The sequence below is a fragment of the Trifolium pratense genome, linkage group LG7 (assembly GCF_020283565.1).
Source record: "Trifolium pratense cultivar HEN17-A07 linkage group LG7, ARS_RC_1.1, whole genome shotgun sequence".
Taxonomy (NCBI): Eukaryota; Viridiplantae; Streptophyta; class Magnoliopsida; order Fabales; family Fabaceae; genus Trifolium; species Trifolium pratense.
Genome location: NC_060065.1, coordinates 10,530,915 through 10,552,369, shown reverse-complemented (window position 1 = coordinate 10,552,369; position 21,455 = coordinate 10,530,915). Strand labels below are relative to the sequence as shown.

General features: G+C 34.2%; 1 protein-coding gene across 2 annotated transcripts; it reads right to left on the bottom strand.

Moving 5' to 3' along the window:
* Window positions 1–13,908: 13,908 nt before the first annotated feature.
* On the bottom strand, window positions 13,909–20,356 carry LOC123896896 (oxysterol-binding protein-related protein 1C-like). Of its 2 annotated transcripts, none has more exons than XM_045947318.1 (10): window positions 19,282–20,356; window positions 18,613–18,969; window positions 17,675–17,774; window positions 16,870–17,309; window positions 16,525–16,680; window positions 15,872–16,039; window positions 15,652–15,792; window positions 15,131–15,361; window positions 14,673–14,786; window positions 13,909–14,259 (listed from the first exon to the last, which is right to left on the bottom strand). In XM_045947318.1, the coding sequence occupies exons 1-10, from the start codon at window positions 19,756–19,758 to the stop codon at window positions 14,074–14,076; spliced, it is 2,370 nt and encodes a 789-aa protein (XP_045803274.1). In that variant the 5' UTR covers window positions 19,759–20,356; the 3' UTR covers window positions 13,909–14,073. The 2 variants fall into 2 exon arrangements, with proteins under 2 accessions (XP_045803274.1, XP_045803275.1); XM_045947319.1 differs by having other exon boundaries at window positions 16,870–17,306; window positions 19,282–20,308.
* Window positions 20,357–21,455: the final 1,099 nt, after the last annotated feature.

Below are 21,455 nucleotides of genomic sequence, written 5' to 3'. Positions count from 1 at the left end.
TTTTATGATAATAAGTAAAATTAATATCTTGAAAATGATAAATTTTTAATTATTTTTCTTATAATTTGGGACATGAAAAAATAATATTTTTTTTCTTATAGCACATGAAAAAGGAATAGTAGATCACATATAAATTTATGCATTCAATTTTAATTTTTTTTTTTTTTTAACTTTTTAGTTCCTTGTCACATGCTAACAAGATTTTTTTATTTTTTTTTGAGTAAATAAACATGTGCAATGTTTACACCATAAAATAATATTTGTATCTTCATACACAAATAGTTTGTTTTCATTGTCATTGGATCAATGAGTTTTAAAGTTGAATTGAACTCATAATTTTTATATATTCAATGTAAGAGATCTTAAAAAAAATCTTAAAAAGAAATATGTAACACGAAATTACTTGAATAAAAAAAAAAGTGATAGTAGAAAATTTAGGGTAGTCAAGTAATTTAGTGATTAAAATTTTATCTCTTACTATAAATATGTAAAAAATTATGAGTTCAACTTTAATTTATGGATATTCCAACATTCCTGCTGATTGAGTTTGTTGAATTTGGACACTTTTCCTATGTGGAGAAAGATTTAAGTTTGTTACTTAATCATGTCTCACTTATATAAGTGAAGATTTATTATATTAGAGTTATCATGTGAGCAGGTCGGGTTTTGGGTCAAGACAACCAGGCCTCCGGCCCAGGGCCTCAAAAAAGTTTGGGCCTCAATTTTTTTCTTCAAACCCATCATTTAAAATATAGGTTAAGTATTTGTTCGGACATCTAATTTCACAAAAGACTCCTTAGCTTGTTGGCGCGCGCGCTTGCTTGTTATTTAAGACTTCAGGGTTCTGTGTTCAACTCCCCCTTGGGGCAGTTTTGTTTTTTTTTTTTATTTAAGACTTCTATAATGAATTTACACAACTATTATTGTTTATTTTATAAATAAAAACACTCTATAACTCTAAAAAAAAAAAAACTCTATAACTTATAAATAATTTGACTACTTTATTTATTTTTTTCAAGAAAATTATATTAATAAAGAATTAATTTCTAAATTTAAGTTGTAATTTTTATTAAAAACACTATATCAATATTTCTTTTTAAAAAAAATTGTATTTTTATTAGTTGTCCATTTTTATTATTTGTCCCGGGGCCTCCAAAATCTCAGAACCGGCCCTGCATGTGAGAGAGCCGTACTAGGGAAAAAAAATTACCGTGTAAATTAGTATCTACTATTAATCATAGACAAAAATATGTTCAGCGGTATTTACTTGATTGTCCCTTAATTCATATTATTTAGTTTTGTTTTTGTTTTCTTTACTGCACCAAACTAGATCAATTAATTTTTGGTTCAGTTTGATTTGGTTTGTCGATTTAATTTTTTTTTATCCTCTTACCCCCCTAACTACCCCCACCATCCACCTGACCATCTTTTATACCATATTTTACCGCCAACACTTTAAACCAAAGACCCTCAGATTCCTACAAAAAGCCTTCAACTAGTAAAGATAAATTCAAGGGCGAATCTGCCGCCCAGCATGCCCGGGCACATGCCCCGGCTCAGCCCAGTCCAATTTTTTTTTAGGGTTCTTACTTTAATCTAAAAATTTGAATGTTTGAGTAAGAATTAATAAAAGTTAAGTGTATATTCATAATCCTTATGAAATTCTAAGCAAAATTATATATTTACATGTCCTTTTTGGTGCAAGAATGAAAAAATTTGAGGTTTTGGTGAGCATGAGGTTGAAGACGATAACAGTGTACCAAAAGGTTCTTTTAATACATATAATAGTTATGTTGTTTTTATATCATTAAGTGCGCATTGACGCAGTGGTCTCGCTTTTGGTTGAGCATGTAGAGGGCATAAATTCAACTTTCAATTTCCCGCTTTATAAAACATTAAACCAATAAACATTTATGCATTTGAGATTAAAATTATACTTGGGCCTAATATTATTACCGGCTCCGCCACTCGATAAATTAAACACTCACCCGACACACCCCTAAACCTCCATTCTTCTTGGCAAGACAAACTTTATCCCATTTAACCTAGTTAATTTTCCTAGATTGTTCATTCCCACGCCACAAAAAACCTTTAAAAATAGATTTAATTAAAGAAATGATACACGTCGGAGCCTTGAAGAAGGAAAAAAAAAATAGACCAAAATTGAGAACAAAACATATTTGATAAATAGAAATCTCCCACTCATAGACAAGTGACGACTTTTCCACAAACATAGTTTACGACAGATTTTATCCATGTCGGACCGAGCCCGTTTTGCCACCCCGTAGTAACTTGCCAGCTTGTAAGTGTGGTTCATAACGTGGAAGGTGAATATTCTTTGGTACTTCACCTAACTTCAGTTAATTTCATTCACTATAATCCATAATTAAATGGAGTATAATAACTATACTGGTACGAAACAAAGTAACATTGCTTTGATTAATTCAATTCAACAAGTGGTCCTAATTTATCAATTTATACATACATTGTAGGTTGGTCCATGGATTTTCTTATCATGTATCAGATTCGACCTTCCAAAATATGGTCAGAAAAATAAATAGTTTAGCATTTACTTTTTCTCTTTCGGTCACTCTGTTCAGTGTTAACTATTATCTGCATTCTGTGTAGAATGGAATAAATTAGCGTGCATGCTCAAAGTCTCGCAATTAATTTGTATATAAAAGTAACTAAGCAAACTAAAATAAATAATAAAATATTAATCGTTAGTTGGTTCGCTAATGATTAGCGTTAAATTTAGTAGGAAAGATTACAGTTTTATCTCGCTCAACTGCAATCGGGAGATAACTAGAACCACTTGATGCTAGAACTGATCTCCGAATTAAATTAGTTGATCTAGTAAATCAAATACGGTGTTAAAAAAAGAAAAAAGAATAAAGTGGCATTCATAGTTAATTTATTTTTCTCAATAAACAAACGCAGACCGTTATATTTCATATCAATCATCAAATGTATTCTAATTCTGCACTATGCTAGAATATATTCTTCATAGGATTGGACATATGTTTTTTAAGTCAAATAATTGTTCGAATAAAATGGTTTGAAATTCTTTTAAGTAGTTTGGAATTCGATTTCAACAATACGAATGCAACAACATATGTTACAACATTTGAGGGGAAATTTTGGCATATCCTATTTTATTTTATTTTGGTAGAGAGGATTTCCTATTTTATGAAAAAATGAAATATGTATTAGACATTTACGTCCTATAAATTTACGCATAGGTTAAAATGATCTTGATTTTGAATTTGGCCAAGTATCAATTTTTTTTTTGTCTTGGATGAAATGGTAATAATCTACTAATAAGCATATTAGTCCTTAAACTATATCACTTACTAATAAATTAGTCTCTATTGTCAAATTAGTCATCACAAGTTAACACAGACCCAAACTGCTAACTTAGTTCAAAATTATGAAATTTTTATCTTATTTATAAATTTTACTAAAACCTAAATGCTTGACTCCTATAATTTCAAAGGAAGCTAGATGATTTTCACGGATGCAGATTCCATGCAGTCAGAAAAACATGCATTCATGCAGTCATTTTCTCATATACCATTTGATTGAAATTACAAAATATATTGATCTGATCTGATAGCTATGATTCACCTGCAGTCACTTTTTGATTGCGGGGAATCCAAATCCGTTTCACACAACATATTGGTAGTTGCTAGCCAAATAAAGCAGATTACCAATAATATATGCAAAGTTTCTCCAAAATAAACATATATCTATCAGTCAAAACAGAAAAGAAAAACAGGTTTCTGCTAGCTAGTGTCCAATCCAATCCAATCAAACAGCAATAGTTGCAGACTTGCAGTATTATAGCTATATATGCAGCTTCAAAATTGGTGCAGCAAACAAGACTACTGCATATTTTTGCAATGAGAAAAGTACTTGGAATGATTGAAGGATGATGGAGAATAAAATTGGTTACTGCTATGTAACATTGCACTATGGTCTATGGCTTGTGGGATTGTATATTTGTTATATCAATAGATTAGAGATATCATTAACTCAGAAAGAGGTTTTGGTTTTAGTTTTTGTTTTAGTTTTAGATATATATGGTCAAAGAAGCAATTAATCACAGCATGCATGCAAATGTACAATGTATGTACTACATATTTAGAAGTTATGATCCTCAAAGAGAGAGCTCAAAACTCAAAAACAACAAAGATTAGACCATTCATAAGGCATCAGTTGTTCAGATCTCGAGAACAAGTTTTTAGTCAGTTCATCACTAGCTGTACACTTCAGTGCTATACTTGCATAAAAAGTACTAGTAAATAATTGTGGATAAACATATGAAGTATTTCACTAATGAACAATTTAGGTTGCATGAAATTAATGTGCAAAATTGAGATAAAGGTTTTTGAATTAGTGCATGTGCATGCATGTTTGATTGGACTTTTAGATGAGGCAAAATTTATTTTAAAATATGTAGAATTTTCATTTTAAAACTTTGGATGTGTTCAAATAAAAATTGGTTTTGTTTATAGAATTGATTCTTACCTAAATTTAGAATTTGAGCTTTTGCTTCTTTTTTACAACTTATTTTTAGCCTCTATTTTGTCGTTGCACACACTTTTATATGAATATAAAATCATAGTAGTATAATTTAACTAAATTTTAGCTTTACATAATCAATTTATTTAAAATAAATACTAAATTGCTCTTTGGTCCCTTAATTTTTGTTTCATTTTGGTTTCTTCCATTATTTTTTGTTGAGTATATAGCTTATATGTACTGTGGGCGGCCGCGGAGCTGAGCTGGCGTAGCGAAGCTTTGGCCGCTCCCTGCCCAGTGCCCACATGGTTAGGCCAATAAAAATTATTATTATAAATACTGCTTGTAACATTGAAACTATAATTCATCCGGTCATCCAATAAAAACGAGTTGTAGCGAATTCTACAGTCGGAGACATATCTACGGGAAACTCCGTTATCAAACTTCTATTATGTTCACCATCGTTTACTTTCGTTATTATTTCCTTTTGTTATTAGTTGTGCTCAACACTTTTTAACCCCAAATACCTATGGTGGATAACATTGTAGGTGGTCCACCAAAAACCTCATTAATTTTTAAAGAATGATTGTTTAAGACCTCATTGCACCACTAACTAATGCATTGGTCTGACTCTGACCCCACCCAAGATACATATAAGATCTTATTATTTTTTTTGTTTATAATGGCTGGAGATCGAACCACGAACCTATAACGTATTATTTAAACCCCTCACCACCAGAAATAACATGCCGTTTTGATATTATGCAGAAAGCAGAAACAAGGACATGTACTTGAAAGGAGTAAACGCATCAACAGGTGGAAGAGATATATGAGAAAGAAGTGTTGGCATTTCCATTTATAGTTGAAATCTCGTTACGTGTTGCAATCACCAGCAGTGGCCGGTAGTGAACACAAGTCAAATATATCAAGCAAGCAATCTCATTGAAGAATCTGAAAACAACAACACATGAAGATATGAGATAATACAAGATAAAATACAGTTCATACGTTGCACTAGGGGCAACAAAATTCACCAGCTATCTATAATTCCTTGTCTGACGCGGAAAGCTCCGGAAATTGCTCCACATTCGGTATCTAATTCCATGTGCGCTCAATATGAATTTATTTTGTCCTTGTCAACACAAAATGCGTCACTTTTTCTTTTTCAACTTTGTCAAAAAATAAAAAAAAGTTTTCCCAACAATGCATAAGTAGAGATGTCAACGGAGCGGACAATGTGCGAGGAAGCTTCCCCGTTTCCCGCCTCGAAGTGCCTGCAGAAAGTTTTTGCTTCCATTCTCATTCTCATCCCCACAGATCCTCACAGCATTTTTCTATATTAACAAAAAATTTATATTTTTCGGTCGTGACGTTATTTTTTCTGTTTTATTTAATAAAACAAATTTTGCATCTTTCTTTTTTAAAAAATAAAAACAACACATAATGCATTCATAAACAAAAAGACATTGCAAAATCATTTGACTACTAATAATCATACAAAACCTAATAGCCAAAATATTCAATAATGTATAGCAAAGTATCTCAAAACTGTTAGAGAAAATAATGGAGAAACTCCTCAGTTACTTTATTATTATTTTTAATAATAATAATAATATAGTTAAGTATATATAGACGGATTCGGGGAATCCGCGAGGACGAATGTGTCTTCCCTAATCCTCGCCCCGATGTGTCCGCAGGAGAGTTTTTACCTCCGTCCTCGTTCCCAAGGGAAAAAAAATCCCTGCTTTCGGATGCAAATTGACATCGCTATGCACAATTCAGATACGGTAAATCTTTCAGTAATGTTGTTTTGCTTACACATAGAACACATGTCATAATTATTGTGTTTACACATATCACCTTAGAAATCTTCACAATTTGCTACTATTTTTTTTTTAATCAACAATTTGCTACTAATTTATAATAGGGTCATGCTAAACGGTGCCCCGGGGCACTTGTTAAGCATACTTAAAAAGGAAATAAAAAATAAAATTTATTTTAAAAAGATAACTTTTTGTACTTTTGAGGCATTGAATGCACACATTTCGAGACAAAATTTCCATTTTAACATGCTTAACCAATGCCCCGGGGACACTATTTAGGAGGGTGTATTGGATTGAGATTTCATGGGATTTTAAAAGACTTTTTTATGACAAAAAAATCTTGAGGTATTCAATCAAGACTTTTACAAAAGTTAAATAAATCTTGTGATATTCAATTAAGACAAACATGATTTTTTTTTCAGGGCAATAAAATCCGTTGGTATTCAATTGAGATTTGGTACTACTTTTAAAATGTCTACTGGTATTCAAAAGTCTACCGATTTTGATGGATTCTTCTATGGAATGAATTTTGAGAGACTTTTTAGTTGAAAATACACTTGATAGACTTTTTCAACAATCTCACCAAAAGCCTTGAGACTTTTTTGAAATCTCCAAGACTTTTTATTTTCATCATCACTGTATCAAATTTTTTTTCTTTATTTTTGCATAGTTCATCATCACTGCACTCCTTCTTCTTTTCTTTGTTCACTTGTTCAAGAATCTCACCAAAAGACTTGAGACTTTTTCAAACTCTCCAAGATTTTTTACTTTCATCATCATTATATCAGTTCTTCTTCTTCTTCTTCTTCTTCATCTTCTTCTTCTTCTTCTTCTTCTTCTTCTTCTTCTTCTTCTTCTTCTTCTATCAAATATGTTTTTTTGCAAAAAAATATTTTAATAAATTCTACATCTTTTTTACAAACTTTTGATTCAATACAACTTTTTACGGCAAATTTTTTTTCGTTACCTTCATCTGCTTCTTTTCCCATCAATGGTGATAATGGTTTTTATTTGTGATTAGAAACATATACGTGAAAAAAATGTAAGGCTTTTTTTTTGTTTAAAAATTTGGATTCCCAAAAAAATATAATTTCTTTTATTAAAATTTATTGATTCTTTTAAAATTTGCCTAATATACAAAAGTTTCTTAATATATAAAGTATTATGAAATCTTGATTGTAAAAAGTTTTTTGAAAAAAATCTCTCAAAATCCATTCAAATCATGTGTTAAAAATCTTGATTGTAAAAAAGTCTCTGTAAAAAAGTCTTTAAAATCTCACAAAATCAATATAGTCCAACAAAATCTCATAAAATCATCAAGACTTTTTTTGCCAAAATTGTCTCATGAAATCCCAATCCAATATACCCCTTAGTATTTTCCTTTGTTTCATTTCAAAATCCGGCAGCTACTGAGTTACTACCAATCATGGAATCATATATGGGCTAGGTTATGTAAGCATAATTTACTTTTTCATTAAAGGCCGGAAAGATGCAAATAAATTTTATGTAATGATCTGAAATTCTAATTATATTGGCAATTCAAATAGTTCAATGTAAATAATATTTATAGGACCTCTTGGAACATGATGAGAATTGGAGAAAAATTGGTATTGAAGTAAACACATAGTGTTAGAACCATGTATAATGTGAATTGAAAAAAAAAAAGACTCTTTAAGTCCCACATTGCTAAGATCACACTTGTTGGTAGTGTTTATATACCACAAAGTGGCAATCAAAGGTGTGCCCTTGGGGTACCCACTTTTGTTTGTAAGAAAGGGATACCGCACACAATGTCGAATATCGCGCGCAGTAGTTCATCGGTTATCCTGGGGACTTCGCGTTCTGTTTTTGTAAAGTCAGTAAACCAGTTTTAACAGGACCACTCATGAAATTTATTGAATAATAGAGATGGAGAAATATAACTTGATAGACTAGATCAAATAAGCTTGAATACGTAAGAACTAAAATCACTTCTCATGACATCAAAATAAGCTATACACAAGACTTCAATGATTTTAGGAGCACAACCAAAATTACCATCAACACGAAAAGCCTATAAAGTTTGAAAATCCGAAATAGAGTTAGTCATATATACTTTTGGATAACTTGTTAGATATGTGTACAAAAGCAACTAATTAACAAACTATGTCCACTGTAACAACTAACTAAGCGTTAACTTCTAATTAAGAAAACGGAAAAACATAACTGAACCAGAGGTTCAGGCTATGCTAGTTCAGAACCTAAGTTCAAAACTCAAACTTGCTACAACAGCTTCTAAGAGAGTCAGAAACAACTTCAGAACCAAGAGGGCCAGAGGCTGAAGACGATAAGAATATGAGAACTTCAGACTTGAATTACAAACTAACAAATTTCAGCATAGGTATCTAATTAATCTCATGGAAAACTGTCCAACAAATATACCGTCAATAAAATTCTAAGTTGAAGGTTTCACAAGACACCAGGTCCTGGTCCATGTCTATCCGTAAATACGTGGCGTGCATGATTGCTGACTATTGAAAAGCAATAAACCACAGACATAGGAATCAACATACTTAATCTTGAGACTGTCTAAAAAATATAAGGACATGTTTGTTTCAGTTTTTTATAAAATAGATTTTTATAGTGTAAATATAATTTTGTGTAAAAATATTTTAAAAAAAACTTTTTATAAAAGTTTCAAATGAAAATTTGCTTTGAATATTTATTCTTAAAATGTTATTTTAGGTATTTCATCGTTTTATTGAAACTTTTTTTTGATATCAAAATTTCGAAAAATCACTTAATTTTAAAGCTATTTCAAATAGATTTTCATAAAAATCATTTTTGAAATTCAACTTTTTGAAAGTTTATGATTTTGACTATATTATATTCTTTAATAATATATGTTTATGTTATATGATATCAAAATTAGTGTTTAAATTTTAAAAAACTAATATAAAAAAATTTGTAATATTTTAAAAAACAGTTTTAAAAAATCTATTTAAAAAAAAAACTATTTTTTTAAAGCCGAAACAGTCAACCCTTAATATTGAGCCTTTGAAAGATTGTTAGAATGCAGATGTTTAGAAATTTTGAGATTTGATTATGTCCCCTCAAGAAAAATTCCTACCCCCCACTGCTCACAGGTGTAAATGAATTATGGCGCTAGGAAATTTAAATCAATAGATAAAATATTAGACAACTCACATTGTTAAATTTGAGAATCCCAATCATATATTTTTCTGTTCTGGACAAGACTTTTCGCTTGAACCAAGCCTAATGTCAAATCCATTGGCCCAATGCCACATCCATTGGCCTATATATACGACCTTCACAAACCTCACAAGGTATGCATTGCTCTAACCTCGACCTCCACCTCAAGCTTATACTGACTTGGGCGTCGGAGCGTTTTCTGTAGGTACCCCCTCTTCGGTGTTGTCGGTCGTCTCGAATGCTTGGATTCGAACCTCCAGCTCGGAGCATCCTTCCACTGATCCATCAATGTGAGTTCTCTATCTCTCTTTTATCTCTACCGATAAAACTTGAGTTCTGTTACGAATAGTGGTGCCGTCTGTGGGAATGATAATTATTTCGTTCTCGAATCCAATCTCACACTCACGATGGATCTTGGAAGAATTAAACCGATCCGATATTCATCAATGGCCCATGAATTCCATCGTGAATTCATCAAATGGGGGCTGCATGCTAGCACCTACAAACAGGTCAAGCTTTACCTTTTATTTCTTATGTTGCATATCTAATGGTGACATTGCCTTCTACCACCGACTCCAAAGTTGTTACCGAACAAAGGAGGTGATATTTCAATTATTGGAATGCAAGGCTATATCACATACTAATAACTTCTCAATCTGTGCACGAGAATCAAAAACAACTAAATGATTTTGAAAAGTCAAAACAGATGAGAAAAGTTCATGTGTGCCAACACTCGCAGGGTACATTCAGTACTACAATACACATTGAAATTTAGCTAATTGAAAACAGTTAGTGCCTATATGTTTCTTTTGTATTTCCTCGAATGTCTACTCTTGCTATATCACAAGAATATCAAAGTCCACTTTGACTCTTGATCACGAGTGAATGTTCTGGCCAAGCGCCCCTAAGATCAGCGTCGGTTCTATTCATCGTCGGAATCGACACACGCTGTTGAAAAATATTCCGTCATACCAACCAAACGTCTCCGTCGGCATCATTGTCGGTTCAGCTCATTAATTCAATTATTATACCACAAAATGGTTACATATTGAGTAGCCAATAATACTAAAATTCATTGGTTCCAATACAACTGTTTAACATCAATGACAAATTATGCTCAACCGTTACATAATAATGGGCATATACTCCCCATATTATTAATCATACGGTTTGCCATAGCTGAGTTAGATGATGGTTATGGCCAAGGAAAATTCAATAGGGACAATAGACAATATGTACAATTGTTTATTAAACCCACTTAAAGGTGGTTCTTGAAAAGAGAGAGTTACTAACTTATTCTTCAAGAACAAGCCTGAAGGATTAACCCCAGGAGCTTGAACAAGCTTGCATCATTGTTCAAAACACAACATAGTGACACAAGATCAACTAGTGCTTCGACACAATGACCAAGATTCTTCGACATTATCGTCGGTTCTGTTCGTCCTCGATCTGATGACATAAATTCGTCTCATGCTCTTAACGGGTTCTCTATCTAGCAAAGTGTTGTCGACATCATTGTCGGTTCAGCTGAAATGGAACGAATTAGCATGAACAAATCTTGCAAACTTGGTTATGAGTTTAAACTTCCATTGACTAAAGCAAATGCAAAAGTCTATTGGTCTTGCACCCAACACACCGTGTTTCTAAAGCATCGCCGACATCGTCGTCAAGTGCTTTAATGCACCAACTTGACGATACTGACATCAACGTCGGTACATAAGGCAGGAAAAGCTATATTCACTCCGACGAAGTGATAAAACTCATAGGCTGCCAGTCAAAAAAAGCACGAGGCTACAAGCTTCACTTATTTTGTACATGGTTATGCTATACTTAGCAAGTTTTGCTTCATAACCGCCTTCAAAATGGTGAATTACAAGACTTCACCTTAACATGACAACAAGAGTTATGTCGAGAATAAACTCAACAAAGCAAACTTCACGTGTCATGAGGGCAAGAGTTGATCACGAACCAAAGGTGCCCATTCACTTTGGAATCGACTTCAGCTCGTAAACTCATTATCGATCCAAAGGATATCAAAATCCAATTCGGTTCACAATTCCAACAAGTGCTCCATCACACGGACCAAGCGTCGGTTCAGAGCAACACTCTAAAATTAGAACCAAACGTTGCCAATGAGACGACGACATTACCTCAACGTCACCGACATTGTCGGTTCAAGTTCTTATTATTTTTTTTTAGCATTTGATTTCAATCATATTAGTTGAGAATAATGCTTTCTAGTGAAGGACTTTATAGGCTGAACAATTAAACTTGACATACTAGGCTGCTGTAACGAAAAGCTACGCCAGACAAATGCACTCATATCGATTGCGACATATATAACATGAAAACAAGTACCTTTAGGTCTTTTTACATGTGTGATATATCATATTTGTTCTTTCCAATGGTAATTGAATACAGGCTGAAATCAAAGTGAAAACAGCCGAGGGGATACAACATCTTGCTGACAAGACGAATTGGCCATGCGCCATCATCCAACATCTTGCTGATGTAAGGAACTAAAAGGCAAAAATCACACTCCACTTTCATGAGTATAACTCGTTCCAAATGAAGAGTTGGAGTTAAAAAGAAATTTTGCAGAACAAATTAGAGGCATATAAACCTCGGCAAAACGGCAAAGACCTCGACATCTCATGCAGATGACTTCGAACGTGCTAGACCATGCCAAATCAACACCACTTTATAATAATAACTTCTACTTCAAGTTTTTATTTTTATTCTCGGTGAAGGGGGTCGTGAATACAATCACTCCTCAAGACCTCCATGTAAAGACAGAGAAGCCATGTGCTCGATGGTTTTTATCAACTATCCGACATAGTCAAAATTACTAGAGTCAATTACGACTTAAATCGACAAATCAAAACAATTCCACAATTGATGTGAATTCAACAAACATATTCTCCCTCTAAGCTCATACGCTTGGTTGAGAGGATGCTTGTCAACAAATACATAGGTAAAACCTTCATCCGACAGCGGATATGGTTTACGCTTCTTCAAAAAGAAAAAATTGATGCCCGACATGAAAAGGGGTAATCAAGAAAGAGTTTGAGGTAGGCAATCTTTTACTAAGACAAAATCAGAAAGACCCTGCTCAAGGCAAACTAGCTCCTAATTTGGGAGGGACTATACAAAGTCCGGTCAAAAACTGAAAATGTATCATACCACCTCGAAACACACTCTATGGGGAAACAATCCCTTAAACTTTGAACGCTAAAAAGCTCAAGTTATATTATAGTTAAGTTATATACAATGATTAAATATTCATTATATTGTCATTTTTATAACATAACGCAGGTTATGTCTTCGACAAAGAGAAGCACGCCTTTACAACGGAGGAGTGCTTAGGTACGGGCACGAATCTTAAAATAAAAGACCAGTTCAAGACACTAGGACTCGAACCATGTCAGGCGAGGATAGTTCTAGACCACGGAACGCCATTGCCTAGTACATGTCCGGTGGAACCCCAGCTCGCGATGGGATGTTCACACCTCGAGGAGGAAAGCTTAACAACAGCCCCTCTCCTCGTTTTGAGTTCGGATAACATCTCCGAACACTTGGAAAGGTTCCCCACACCTCCCAAGCTAGGCATCTATACGACACCAGCTGTCAAACGATGACCAATAATTTAAATGGTGCACTAGCGCAAAGATATTAATCCAGCGTATAGAACGTTTAAACTTCACTAAGTTAAAAACCTCAAGCTTGGTCGAGCACAAACAAAAAGCATCAAGCATACAGGTCGTCACAACGAAAAGATAATCGAAGCACGAACCTAAAAATGTCGAGCATGCAAAACGTTCGATTCGACATTCAGAGGAAATTAAAACATCACACACATAAAATCTAAGTCTGAATAAACATCGATGAAAAGATAAAATGTAAGCGAACACTAAAACGATTACACTTATAAGTCGACTCGTCATGTCACCATAAGCAATCGACTGGGGGGCTCCTGTTCTGGACAAGACTTTTGGGCTGAACCAAGCCCAATGTCAAATCCATTGGCCCAATGCCACATCCATTGGCCTATATATACGACCTTCACAAACCTCACAAGGTATGCATTGCTCTAACCTCGACCTCCACCTCAAGCTTATACTGACTTGGGCGTCGGAGCGTTTTCTGCAGGTACCCCCTCTTCGGTGTTGTCGGACGTCTCGAATGCTTGGATTCGAACCTCCAACTCGGAGCATCCTTCCACTGATCCATCAATGTGAGTTCTCTATCTCTCTTGATAAAACTTGAGTTCTGTTACGAACATTTTCAATTGGTGATTGTATTAATTTTTTGACCCATTTCCGATTATTATGTTAACTACCAAATAGTAGTAAGAATTGGATTCAACCAGTAGACTTGAAATGCACAGTAAAATAATAAGAGAAAGAATTACATTATTGCTGCTCATATTTTCAGCTGATTGCATTACATCAATTTTATGGGTGTACTACAATTGCCACGAGACAGTCGTAGACACCCATCCGTAAAAAATGTGGGGGAAGAATAAACAGAAAAATTAAGATGTAATCTGGATTTCCTCAGATAGATGATCCGGAGGAATTTGGCCAAAGATGTCAGGACATGAATCCCATTTTCGTTTTTCTCGAGCCTCCCAGTAGCCCCCCATAAAGCGGTATGTCCCGCTTGCTTTATCCTTAGCAAACCATCGCGGTTTCCAGCCGCTCTCTTGCATCTTCCGGGCCTAAAAACCATGCAAACAAATATAAAATCAATCACTATGGAAACTATAAAACTTGCGACAAATAAGGATATAACATGAGGTCCAGTTTAGTTTTAATTATTCCAAAATCATCCGTCAAAGGCATTTTACAAAGATTTCCTTAGTCTTTATATATTTCTCATGAGGAGTCCTTTTCTAAATAGGAAAAAAAAAAAAAAAAAAAAACGACGACTTGAACAAAAATAAAATTGCTCTATATAGCTTTTGAAAATATAGATTTGTCAACTTAACACAATCTATCTACTCTAACAATTCCATATTTCCATAGACAAAAGGCGTCATGAAGCACCAAGAAGTTTGAGATCTCTCAAAGTACGAGGTTGCAAATGAAACAATAAAAACAAAGATAAGAGATTACAAAATGTAATATGCACCTGTCGTTGCCGCTGCTCTAGCCGTAACTTTTCTGAGTTTGCCATCTCATACTCCCCATTTTCTAAATATCGTTGGTCTGGTCTTAACCTGGAATCTGTAGGCGGCAATTTCTCCTATGTAATCACAAATAAATTACAATTAGTATCCACTAAAATACTAAAAACACAGCAAACAAACACACACAACAATATACAAAATGAAGATGACGGAACTATTTTGTTTCTTCTTTTATATTTTATTGTTATATTCAAACTATTCATACTTCACCTTTGTTACATAAAAGGATTTGTCATCGAAGAATAAAGAATCAAGTGAACTCCAATAAAAGTGTGCATGAATATGTAAAACACAAATTGCATAGGAAACTTTTTTTCTTTGAAATGTTTTTTCTTAAATGCATAAAAAGTGTCAAAGGGTCTTATAAATAGGGATGGAGAGAGTAGTTAACAAAACAAACCTTCAATCCAGGGGTAAGTTCATTTAACGTGATGGCAAAGCGAGTGAAGTTATATCTAGTGGGAAAGATGGGAGGCTTGCTTCGCTTCCAGAGTAGATGGGCCTCTGACAAAGACTCGTGACCTTTCCCCTTCACAGTGTAGTCTCCATTGACATAGTGCATGCTTTCATCCCATTTTCCAAACAAGGTTGATACTGTTTTTCCGTTCCTATCTTGGACTATACCATGAACCTAAAATTGCAAGCATACCACAATAGTAAGGGACAATCCTCTTCATTAAATATAATTATATTATATAAGTCATGTACTATAGTAAGATGATATTTGTAAAGGTATAAGATGGCCTATTTTCTTTTTTCCCTGAAGCTATAATCCAAGCATAAGTACAAAGTGTGTGCATATGAAGTCTTTAATAAAAGAAACTAAGCATTATACAAACCAAAGCGGAAGGTCAATTTAATATCATATATAAAGGACATTCAAACTAAAAAATTAAAATCAATGCAACAGATATAACGCACCTGATGAGGATTTCGATCAATTATAGATTGTTCCTTGAATTTCAGCTTACAAGAGTACTCTTGATTTCCCTCTATACGCATTGTACCATAGTGATCACAGTAAAGTTTTCCCAATATGAGATTGTATATTGATGTTGTAACCTGAAACGAAAAGTCCATTTCGGTTTACTTGTTTAAAACCAAACCAGGGCATGACAGCCATAAAGTAGTTAAAACATACCTTGCTCCATTGGAAAATCTCCCCATCATCAAATTCCAAAGTCAAAGTACCAACAGGGTCAAGCTGAATTGATCGGCCCCAAAATTTGCTTTTTAAGTTGCTATCCCCCGAAAATTTCCAACCTGTACCCTCACAGTGACATGCAACTATCATAGGGTGATGGCTGACCTGAGAGGAAGCAGAAATATTAATAACTTCATATAGAGAACATAGATTGAGAAAAGCAAAATTGCATATCGAAATTTTAAAAAATGCATTATGTTCATAAGGTTGTATAGAACTGATGGACTCAATAAAACCTTTTATTCATAAAATAAATACTGTAGTTTCTAAAATTCTTGCCCTCCATACTTGGAACATTGTTCTTCTCAAACAGAAGGAAAGTAGTTGTAAGGAATCCAGATATGTGACTCGTTTAAAAAAAAAAGATGTGAGTGCACATACAATTTTCATCAAGTATTCAAGTAACTCTCCTTTTGACCTCAAATAACAAAAGAAAAAGCACAAGTTCACACAATAGTCAATAGTGGATCTATGGAAGAAACCAGTAACCCGACCACGTCAAATCAGAAAGAAAATTAGAGGTTGAATAATCGTCTGATTGTAGACTTTGTAAAAAGGTAATACATTCATAATATATGTGGGATAAATACCTTCTCCGAAAAAAAACGAAGGCCTTTATCTGGATAATTAGCTTCATATGTTTCCCCAAGTAATGGATTAAATGGTTTGCAAATTCTTCCTTCGGTTGAAGCATAGGCAGATACAGCAAAAGCAGCGACATAGAGAATCCTCATGAGGCTATCACCCTGCATGGCAACTCCAATTGGTTAAAAAAGGGAAGAGTGCACCAATACTGCATTGAAAGAGCTAACAGGTAGAAAAGATCAACATCAAGCAACATTTTCTGAAATATTTTTCTTATATCATATTGAAGCACTCATATTTTCATTAATATTACGGAGGAATATAAATCTGTCAGCTGAATCCAGACTTACCCTTTTTCCCCATTCATATGCTTGGTCCAGCAGACGTGAATACTCCATTTCTTCAAAACACTTTTGCAGGGAAGAGAGTGGCTCATTAAAGTAAACAGGAAGGCAAACTTTTGTTAGATCTTTCCCTATATTATCCTTGATCATTGACCAAAGACTGACACCTTTCTCTTTCTCTACAGGGTCTGGCAATTTCTTTCGCCGCTTAACAAAAGGGTGGTTGGTTCCAATATATCCATTTGAAGGATCTATATCTTCCTCTGATTCAAATGCATCATTATCAGAAGAAAAAGATGATACTCTATAATCAGACCCATTACTTTTAAAAGAACTTGATGATAGAATATCACGGGTATCAAAAAAGACATTGTCATCGTCATCTGTTTCTTCTTCTGCAGCATCATTTCTCTCATTATCATCCTCAGATTCACTTGCACTTCCTTCTGAATTAAAAATAGAAAATGAAACAAATAAGTGTTAAGAGCACGGCTAAGTTATAACCATTGGTTAGCAGGTAAGAGTAGTAAGCATTACAGAGTACATCTATTTGAATAAAAAGGTGGAAATATTTCAGAAAAAAGCAGGGGAAGTTAGGGGGAAGTGGGAACCAGTGTATCAGAGACAGTGGCACACAAATACTTAAAGTTACACGAAAATGAATCGCCAGAGTCCAGACCAATGACAAATCTACATTAACCTTGCTGGCAATGCAGATATGTCTGAAGTCTTGACCATTTTTCAACATAAGGGGAGGCATTAAAAACTAGACGAAGACCAGACTTTTACAAGCCATTAAACAAAGACATACCACTAAATTTTTCTTGCGTTAATCCATAGCAATCTTCTTGATCATTCCACTGTCTTTGGCTCTCATCAACTACTGTATTCTCGAGATCAACCTTGTCTGTCTACAATAATGTAATATGCATAAAAGTTTATTAACATACTCAACGATAAAATGTTTATTTTTAATACATTAAACACATGAGAGGAATCAATAGGCAAGTGAAACGATTTTGTTAAACAAGTTGCAAACCACGACAATATTGGGTAATTCAGAGGATTTAAAGTAATGCCACAAGTTTATCATTAATGGAGGATCTAATAGATATCTGATTAAAAAAATATCAAATTAAAATAGTCATCCTATGTAGAACACACGCAGCTCTTGACCTGTTAAGTCAAGAATCAAGATGATTACAGGTCTGTGCAATATTGTCTGCCAGGCTAAGAACAGTTTTTCCCTTAGGAAGACAGTTGCAAAATTAGGTATAATATTTAGAATTAGTTGATCAGCTGAATAGTCATTAATTGGATTTTTTTTTAAGTTCTTAAGTTAAACTAAATGTATAGGTCCCCATATGAGTGTCTATAGAGAAGGTAAATGAGATACATGGGTTGAACAGACACATAATACGTTAAATATAAAATTTGTTCCAGGATTCTGATAATAACATGGGCATTAGAAATTACAGTAAAGACTAAAGAGTAAATAAAGGAGCTATAAACTTCGGAGTAATAACTCATTGATAGCAATTCAAGACTTTTACCGATTATATTTGGTGACACTATGATACCAGTTACTACGAAACTAGTAACTGAACCATCTACGATTGCTTACGCTTTACAGTTAAGCTTGTCTCAATTGAAGTCTAGAAACCGAAAGAGTCAAATATATTTCAACTTTTGACAGTTAAAGTAAACACTCAGTTGAAGTTTTCAACTACTTTGAATTAGATTATGTACCTCTAAGTGGCGTAATGTGTCAATTAGAATGGAGTGTTTTTGCTTAAGCAAAACTAGTTGATTCTGTAATGCAGCAAACTCAGTTTTCATAATTTGTTCACTATCTTGAATAGCTAATTCACCCACTCCTTCTTCCAGAAGCCGATTTCGCAGTTTATCAGTTGAAATTGTTACGTTGTCCACCGGAGCCATCAATTCACTGTTGGAAATTCTAGGGAACATATCTTTCACTGCTTGCAAAGCTTCCACCCACGCCACACGATCTTCACGCGATTCTGCTCTCAAGTGAAGTCTCTTCATTCCGGTGAACACTGAAAATCGCTTATCATCTGATTTACTCTCCCGAATCGTTGAAACCTAATAACACATCAAAAAATCACATATTATTAAAATTAAGGGTCTTGTTAACATGTGCCCTTAGGGCACATGTTAAGATATACCAAAATAGAAATTCAACATTTAATGATACAAGAAATTTAATGCTTCAAAAGTCAAAATGCACAAATTAGCATTTAATAATTTCTATTTTTGCTTCCTTAACATGTGCCTTAAGGGCACAAGTTAACATTCTCCTAATATTAAAAATCAAAATTAAAATCATTACGAAGACTGATTCAAGCAAAATTGAATTCAAATAGAATAACAAATTAATTGATTAATTAAACTAACCTTGAGATGGATTTCACCAAAAGGCTTTCGATGGTGTTGATTGGGATAAGATTTACGATTGCGATTGATCCTTCGAATAGATTCATCACCGATTACTTTAGAACCTTTTTCAGTTTCATGGTTAACGATGATTTTATCAGGTCCATGAATCTTGTAGTAAGAGAGAACACCATCTTGAAGAACAAACCATCGAGGTCTCCATCCTTTACCGTAATTCACCCATTTATAAAGTATACCAGAGATTCCATTTCCGACGAGGTCATTGATCTTCACATCGACAACCACCGCCGGCAACGGCGACTCCCGCTGACTACCGGTACTGTAGCTGTGACTATGAATCGTAGCCGAATCGGATCTAACAGCGACAGCAGGAGGTGGTGGTGGAGGAGGCATAGAGAAATCAGGGAAAAGAGACTGCGAGGGTTTGACCGGTGAAGCTTGGTCGGAAATAGCGGAGACGCAGCAGAAAGGATGCATGTGGAAGGAATAATTAGAGTGTGAATTGGAATAAGGTGACGTGGCGGCGTCGTATTGCGGCGGTGATTGAGAGAAGAAGATTCATGCTATGGGCCCTAAAGGCGATCACTGTCGGAAAAAAAGAAGAAGAAAAAAACGGAACGGAGGCGGGAAGCGGAATTCGCGTGAGTCGTCTCGAGTTTATAAGAAAAAATAAAATAAAAACGGTTACGTCTAGGTAGTACGGTACTAGTCGCAGATTTTATTTTACGAGTAATAAATAAATATCTTAGATAAAATAAACTTATGAAATGTATTGGAAGGGATAAACGATAAAGACAAAGTCTACGTCAAAAAAATATATTAATTAAATGAAATGAATGGTGAGAATGAAATAAATTTGAGATTTGAGATGGAGTGTTGTGGGAGAGAAAACTGAAAAGTGATCGGAGATAGTTATTCCGGTGAGATGAATAACGTTACGGCGGTGGGAGTTAATTAGGAATGGAACGCGTAAAGTTTTTAAATAAGGAGAGGTTGGTTGAGAGAATAAATAATAACTTATGATTATGATTATGATGATTGACTTGGCTTACTTTATGCGGATTGAGTGGGGGGTATGATTCTCTGTGATGAGGGTACAGGGGATTTATGCCGCCGGCTGAATGAAAACATGACGCGTGCAGGGATTGAAGGGTGACATGTGGAGGCTGCTGTGTTTGATCAGAGTTAAATGTGTTGACACTTTGACTGAAATTTAGCGTTACGTTCACCATGAGTCCATGACTACCACGTTTTAGAGGGAATCTAATCCAATATTCGGATTAAAATAGGAGCACAAAATTGAACGGATAGTACTCCTGTAACAAAAAAAAAAAAAGTATAGTACTCCTTGTACAATGTTTAAAGGAAGAAAAAAATGTTATTTAAACACAATAAAAAATAATTTCCATCACAATAATATGTTATTTTATGATAACATATGTGTAATTCGTATGGACACATATGTTATACTTAATTGATACGTAATTCGTATGGACATTATAGGCAAAATTATATTATAGGTAAAAATTATAGGCAAAATTATATTATAGCTATCAGGACACGTGTCTATTATGAAAATTTATGTAAAAAAGAAACATGTCTTATGTTAGGGTGAATTTGTTAATAAAAAAAGTTTCTGATAAAAAAACAAAAGACATGCCTCTAGCCAATCTCAAAAAGAAAAGACATGGCAAAAAGAATTTCTCGATAGATTTGGACACCACCAGAGACTAGGGGCGGACCTAGCCCTAACTTTCTAGTGTGGCTAAAAAAATAAATCAATTAAACAACAAACAATACATGAAACTATATCTAAAACACCACCAAATTTCTATTCGAAAAAAAATGACTATAATTTATTGATTATCTGTCAAATCATAGCCCTAACTTTCTAGTGTGGCTCACACTAAGCCTTGAACAGGTCCGCCCATGACACTCAGAGAATCAAGAATCATGGAAAAACCAAATAAACACGGCATCAACTACACACCGTTGGCGCCTTTATTAGGTGGTGTCTATTTTGACACTTCTAATCTCATTCTTCGAGAGACACTCCTCTAAAATGTTTCTTGTTATATGGTTGACCTCTACCGCATCAGTGTTGACTGTTTTGGAGGCGGTTTTCGAGCTGAGACGTATCTGCCTTGGTTCTCATTCTACTGTTGATCCATCAA

Coding starts and splice junctions, on each gene's coding strand:
- LOC123896896 (XM_045947318.1), bottom strand. CDS start 19,758: ATGCATCCTTTCTGCTGCGTCTCCGCTATTTCCGACCAAGCTTCACCG. Junction 16,040..16,524: donor TTCGTTTTTTTTCGGAGAAG/GTATTTATCCCA, acceptor GCTTCCTCTCAG/GTCAGCCATCACCCTATGAT. Junction 15,793..15,871: donor AGATTTTCCAATGGAGCAAG/GTATGTTTTAAC, acceptor TTTTCGTTTCAG/GTTACAACATCAATATACAA.